Genomic DNA, 6,717 nt, shown 5'->3' with positions numbered 1-6,717 from the left:
GAGAATAATTCCGGATCAGTGGACAAGAAACAGGATATATTTAAGAAATAAAAATAAAAACACTATAAATAGGTTGAGTGTGAATGGAAATGTTTTGTTTGTGAGCATGTGTGTGATTGTGTGTTTCTGGGAATGAAAATAGAAGACGGCTTTTAACCTTAATTTTGGGGACAGTATTATTTTGGAAATCTAGCTATTTTCCATCCATCCGTTTCTCCATATGATTTGAGCAGGTATCTTCTATATGTGTTTTCCCATTGCAATGCATTTGTTTACAAAACTAAACCGCTGTGCTTTCAAAACCAGCTGACCTTTTCACAGGATAAACTGTGTTGACGCCTCAGAGCCTGTACTGAGTCACTGGAAGTACAACGAGGTGTGTCTAGTGCCACCTCAGCGCGACCCCAGGATCAAGGTCATCATTTGGACGAGGCCTGAGGATGCAAACAAAACGGCATCAAGTGTTTTTGGTGAGAGGGTTTGTCATTCTATGTGGGGACTCGCTGTGAGAGAAACCTCAATCTCACCACCTGATGTTCTCAAATGTCAAAAATTAACCAACTGCTATATACTCAGATATAATCACCAATCATTAAGGAACATATGTGGTTTCAAATAGAAAAAAAGACGTATTTTAATTTAACATAACACTACCATCTTGTGGACACATATAACTAATGCAGGTTTTTCACTTGGATGGCTCAGCTTGGATGTGAATTGTGACTGTTTCATATCATCTCATTTTATCAACCACTTTATCCTCATTAGGGTCGCGGAGGGTACTGGAGCCTATCCGAGCTGACTACCAGGCCATGGGCGGGGGACACCCTAAAATTGGTGGCCAGCCAATCGCAGGGCAGAAGGAGACAAACAACCATTAATGCTCACATTCATACCTAATGGGCAATTTAAAGTGTCCAATCAGCCTACCATGCATGTTTTTTGGAATGTGGGAGGAAACTGGAGTACCCAGAGAAAACCCATGCAGGCCCGGGGAGAACATACAAACTCCACACAGGTGGACCGACCTGGATTTGAAACCAGGTCCCCCACTGTGAGGCCGACGTGCTAACCACTCAGACAATATATGTGTGTATATACATAGTACTATATAATTTCCCACAGTGCTGAAAGTGTTTTTTTTTTGCATTTTGCATAGGTTTTTTTTCTTAGTGGCGGATATGGGCTTGCATACAGTCCCGCCAGACACTGAAAACCACATTTCTGCATGAAATGTCATGCACCTGCTTTGTGTTGAGCTGCAAAGCACCGCATAGGTATCACATTTTCTTGTCATTTACAACCAATCTTCTCTTTAGCACATGCATTAAAAAAAATATGTCTACTGCTCCACTTCGATGTTCTAATTGTATTTAAATCATTCCAAATGAATGAATGAAAAAACCAAAAAGATCCAACTGTAAAAAAATAAAAGCTACATATACATGTTCAGGTGTAAAACAAATATTTATGTTGAACTTTGATGTAAAGTACATAGACATACATGTATTTGTTTCTTTTAAAGTTTGTATAATAAAAATGATTCCTAAGAAAAAGTAATGACATCAACGCAACAAACAGCTCATTCCAAATTGTTTCCATTTTGAAGATGATCATAATAATGATGAAAATGAAAATAACAATTAAAGATAAGGTGTGCATTTATAGGTTATGTTAGTGCTTTGAAAGCCTTTGCAATGGTTTTATTTCTGATTCTGATCATTTTATATCCTGAAAAACTGTCAACTTAAGAGGATTAGAAGCAGTAGGGAAAAAAAACTATTGAAAATAATGGTGGTAAGGATGATACTGTATCTGGACATAATGAACTCTCACGTCGTCACATTGTTTGTAATGGGACGGCCGTTTTTCTGGGTTTAGGATGAGCAGGACCGTGCGTGTGTGCGTTCACTGCTTGAGAGTCCTGAAGAAAAAGACACATTTGCATTTTTTTGCATTTATTCTGAAGAGGAGAGCTAGTTAGAAAAGTTATGTTGACACCCTCCTCTGCTTTTAATGCTGGGACAGGTTATCTTTCCACTGACCTGTGGGGCTCTTGGGGGTCCATCCTGAGCGTGGTTTCTTGGACAGCTTCTCGCTTTCTGGTGTTTGCTGCAGTGTTTGTGAGCACCAGTTTGACCACAATGATGTTGCTGATGTTCCCTTTCAGAATTGGCCCATCCTAAGCGAAGCTCCTCCTCCTCTGTTCAAATTTTATTACAACAAATGAATGTTCCAAATACTTTATGTACTAATTTAGTGGACTTTTATTTGTTACTTTACCTGTCTCTTGTTTTTGTTTTTCCTTTATGGCTCGAATACAGCAAACAAATAAGATAATGATCAACAACAGAGCCAAGCCTAATAAAGGGGAAAAAGTAATATACATTTGTAAATCATGTTTTAAATATGAAACAATCGATTAGTGAAGCAAATTTACCTCCCAAACTGGCAAGGATGCTCACCATGGTCGTAAAATCTTGGCCATATAAATCATTGGGGAAGATGGATGCACCTTTTTAATGGTTCCGCAGGAAGAAATGATTATTTTAGAGAAGCGACAGTAAATGGAAGGACAGTTTTGCTGTTTGGATAATACTCACTTGAGCTCGTGCAATTCTGTTTCACACTTTCACTGCTCATAGAACTGGCTTGATTGGAAACTTTGCATTTGAATAAATCTTGGGTGACCTCACTGGCAAGTCGCCGGACAGTCTTTGCATTTTCTCCGGGCAAAGGATTATCATTCTGAAACCACTCCACGGTCTCATAAGGTGTCTGTGTGTGAAAAATATATCTAGAGTAGTTCAAAGTGTTTTTTTTTTTAAACAATAAAAGTAAAATAAAAAATTAGCTACCGAAAATCTACCAAGCAAAAGTATGAATACTCAGCCCATCTTATTTATCCAGCTAACGTTTAAGTTTGTTGCACAGTATTACCCCAAAATAGTTGGAATTGGTGACGATATTTTTACATTAACACAGGTTAATAGTTTTTGGAAGGAAGTTGTTGTCATGGCATCATTATTATTATTATTTTTTCGCTATTCCTATTAGAATTGATGGCATTTTTTTTGCATTGTCCTTGATAAGTTAAAAGAAATGCTATTAATTACACGTTTTTTATAAATCTTTTGAGTATCGATAGAGATGAAAATATTCAGTAACAGAACAAATGAGTATGATTTCATCATTCATAATTGAAAAAGAAGGAGATTTTTTGCACTTGTGATTTTCACATTTCATTATCGCACAAATACGGTCACTATGATGTTTACAATTGCTTTTAACTCAGTCATAATCATCTCATCACATTGCATGTATTTCAGCTACAATGAGAAAAGAAAAAATGTGTGTTGGATCTTACCGGGCCAGGAATGCAAGTGAATGTCACATTGGACAAGGCACAGTCAATTTTCAAATCGGGCTTTGGAACAGGATCTGACCAGATATGGAAGATCATTACTTGCACACCAAAACTACTGATAAACTCAAGAAGCTCACATGAAAAACATATATATACTGCAATTTTTAGGGCCCTGAAATGTTGTTATATTTAAAACACCAGAATCATTGTCGGGTATTCACTTATTTGTTTTAACCATTGATTAATATAACAATTTCCCATCTAAATATACTATAATTATTCTTCAAATAACCCAATGATGGTCTAATTTGATGTGAGGTGTTTAAAAAAATACCTGTGTAAAATTAATGACCCTAATAGTAAATTTCCATAAAAAGCAAGGAAGACAAAATGTACAAGTAGATACGTACCCAGAATACACAAATACATGGGTTGCGTATTGAGTAAAGATAATCCACTGTCATCATAAACCTGAGGTAAATAGTAGCCTTCACTGCTTCTCTTGAGGTTTCTCAGTATAAGAGATCCATTTCCATCAACGTCATCTTGCTTCCCCACAACAATTGTGACCGTCTTGCCTGGTCTTCGATCAAAGATCTTGGTCCTGTTGTGCTTCCATCTCAAATTCTCCAATTTTTGTAGTTTGTGGTTCAGAGGCACAACAAAAGTCTCGCCGACAAGGGCGTGGGCGTCACAAGTCACCTGGGCATCTGTGGAACAAAAGAAAATAAGGGAAAGCATATTCAAATGTGTTAATTGCTTAAGAAATGAAACATTTTGCAGTGCTTTCTTTTTGACAGAACAACTGCGGAAGAATATTTTCATAACAGTATTAATAAAAACAGAATTCCTTGGCAAAAGCCCCGAACTGAAAACAATACAATTTGAATTCTATACCTGCATAGATATCAAAATGTTATACCTGTTGAGGTCAAACAGCAGCAAAAGAAAAACAAGAAGACAATTATTGAAGCCGCCATTTTCAGTGTCAGCCTCATGGTAGCTACTTTTCAATATGAAGGTTATTTCCTGTCAAAGCTGTGAACACCTCATTTCTCAACTGTTGAATTTGTGTCAAGGGAAGTGGTTGAGGGGGCTCTTTTGTCTCCAAATGCCAGAAAAAAATTAGCAAAATACACTTTTACACATACCTTTTTTATTATAATTTATTTGACTGCATTCTTAGAGATTTATGCATTACAGTACGTGACTGTGATAAATGTAAATACCCCACCCCCACCCCCTGCTCAATAGCCAAGCCTTTAACAACATTTGAATAAACTAAATGGCTGACATACATAGTATAAGAGCCTATTTATTACCGTAATAAAAGGGCAAGCAGTTTTTGTTTGACTGGAAATCAATTTTTGATGTTAAGAAATGTTAACTGTTTCACAGTTTTAGTTTTGTTAGCCCATTACTTTGTATCAAAATGTACCGCCAGAGCTTTTTCAGTCTATAAATGGACTTTATTTAAATTCATTTTGCAAGTGTACCTGATAAAATACAGTACAGACTTAAGAGGGCAAATTCAATCTAGCTATCTAGCTGCCCAACATGAATCAATCCTGTATAATTTGTAGAAGCATTATTTGAAGACAGAATTTAGATGGGCGGCCCGGCGACTGAAACGTTAGCTCGTCGGCCTCACATTGGGGGACCTGGGTTCAAATCCGGGACTGTCCACCTGTGTGGAGTTTGCATATTCTTCTGTGGGTTTTCTCTGGGTACTCCGGGTTCCTCCCACATTCCAAAGACATGCATGGTAGGCTGATTGGGCACTCTAAATTGCTCCTATGTATGAGTGTGTGTGAATAGTTGTTTGTCTCCTTGTGCCCTGCGATTGGCTGCCTCTTTAAATATTAGGACATGCTTTATAGCACTGCAGAGTGTAGCTCGATAGAGTTCATAAATATACAGTGACTTTATTATTGTTGTTGTTACACTTGTAAGTTGCTGCGGTTACTTTGCAGTGTTAAAATGTTACGAGGTGTAATACACCTGCTTTTGTGCACATTTCCTGGTTCCAATCGGATTGGTATTGGAACAGTTGCCTAGGTCACTGTTTTTTTATCATGTGACCAGAATGAAATAAGAAGTGGCCATTGAGTTTGGAGCCTCATTTGCACGTTGAGTGATAGTGGAGGAGTAACAGAAAATCCGTAAAAAAATATATCCTTGAAAACACATCCATTAATTCAATTGATTGATTTTTTCATTCAACTCCAGGAATGTGAACAGTCTAGAGAAGATCAAATTAATTTAAACTCAGTAGTTTTCCAGCTTTAGTTGAGTTAGTAGTACTAATAGTTTCAAAGCAGGGCTGATGCTGGCATCCAAAAGTCCATAAATATGAATTTGTGCCGGCCTAGGGGGATAATCTGGTTGGGGAGCTCTCCACATTGTTGTCTAAATCTGGAAAACACAGAGGGAAAGGGTGACGTGAGCGATTGGGGAAAGGGTTATGGGGGCGTAATGGACAGATTCAGAACCAGAGAGGAAATGTGTGTGAAGCTGCCAACAGAAGCAGTAGGTCTTCCAGAGTAAACACAGATGATGGGGTGAAGTCTTCTTGACCCTTTTCTATACTACACTGTACAAAAACATGAAAACAAGGGGGGTGGAAAATATCTATCCCAAGCTTGTTGACATACACACTAGACTAAACCTTTCATCAAAAATAATACTCAGACACCAGGTCCTAAAATAGCAGATGCACTCATGACAGTAGATAAGACACTGACCATTCCATGTTGTGCCACTCTAGTGTGTAAAAGTTTATAATCGATTGTAGCTATGGGTCAGAGCAGTGTGAAAATAGATGATTACTACATGAAATAAAGGCATTTTAGGCCGTTCAAAGGGAAAAAAAAAATGTATTGCTGACCTTTGACTTTGCCACAGCACTGCATGCCTACTTTTATCTCCTCTTCACAATGCTGGAGGATATGACTCGCTGGTATGCCAGAGAAGTGGTTTCTTTCTGTCTCTCATCCTCTGGCCCTCATTTTGGGTCAGTCATCTTTTCACCATGTAAGGCTATAAAGGCTGTACTGCTCCAGGAAAAAAAAGCCAGTCAAGAAGAACTCTCATTCTTTTCAAAAAGAATTAAAAACAGAAAGCCTTGTGAACTCCATTTGCCTTAACAATTGAAGGAATACTAAATTTCCATGGCAATTAATATCTGCCTATATTATTTTAAGTGATGAATACGCGGCAGCAAATTCTATTTCGTTCTTGTCTTCACACACTTTCTCATTGCGGTCTGGGTAAAGACTCTGCTGGGAAAACATTTGGATTATCTTGAATTCACACTGCACAGACGCTTAACGTTTGTGTTTGTCTTCCTT

General features: G+C 37.8%; 1 protein-coding gene across 2 annotated transcripts; it reads right to left on the bottom strand.

The window, feature by feature from the left end:
- Nucleotides 1-1,448: 1,448 nt before the first annotated feature.
- Nucleotides 1,449-6,608, bottom strand: LOC144197253 (uncharacterized). 2 transcript variants are annotated; one of them, XM_077717940.1, is made up of 8 exons: nucleotides 6,255-6,608; nucleotides 3,778-4,077; nucleotides 3,368-3,441; nucleotides 2,604-2,778; nucleotides 2,441-2,515; nucleotides 2,284-2,361; nucleotides 2,046-2,203; nucleotides 1,449-1,924 (listed from the first exon to the last, which is right to left on the bottom strand). In XM_077717940.1, the coding sequence occupies exons 1-8, from the start codon at nucleotides 6,277-6,279 to the stop codon at nucleotides 1,841-1,843; spliced, it is 969 nt and encodes a 322-aa protein (XP_077574066.1). In that variant the 5' UTR covers nucleotides 6,280-6,608; the 3' UTR covers nucleotides 1,449-1,840. The 2 variants fall into 2 exon arrangements, with proteins under 2 accessions (XP_077574066.1, XP_077574058.1); XM_077717932.1 differs by lacking the exon at nucleotides 6,255-6,608 and adding an exon at nucleotides 4,290-4,370.
- Between the last annotated feature and the right edge of the window lie 109 nt (nucleotides 6,609-6,717).

The sequence above is a fragment of the Stigmatopora nigra genome, chromosome 1 (genome assembly GCF_051989575.1).
Source record: "Stigmatopora nigra isolate UIUO_SnigA chromosome 1, RoL_Snig_1.1, whole genome shotgun sequence".
Taxonomy (NCBI): Eukaryota; Metazoa; Chordata; class Actinopteri; order Syngnathiformes; family Syngnathidae; genus Stigmatopora; species Stigmatopora nigra.
This window is presented reverse-complemented; position numbering and strand designations above follow the sequence as displayed.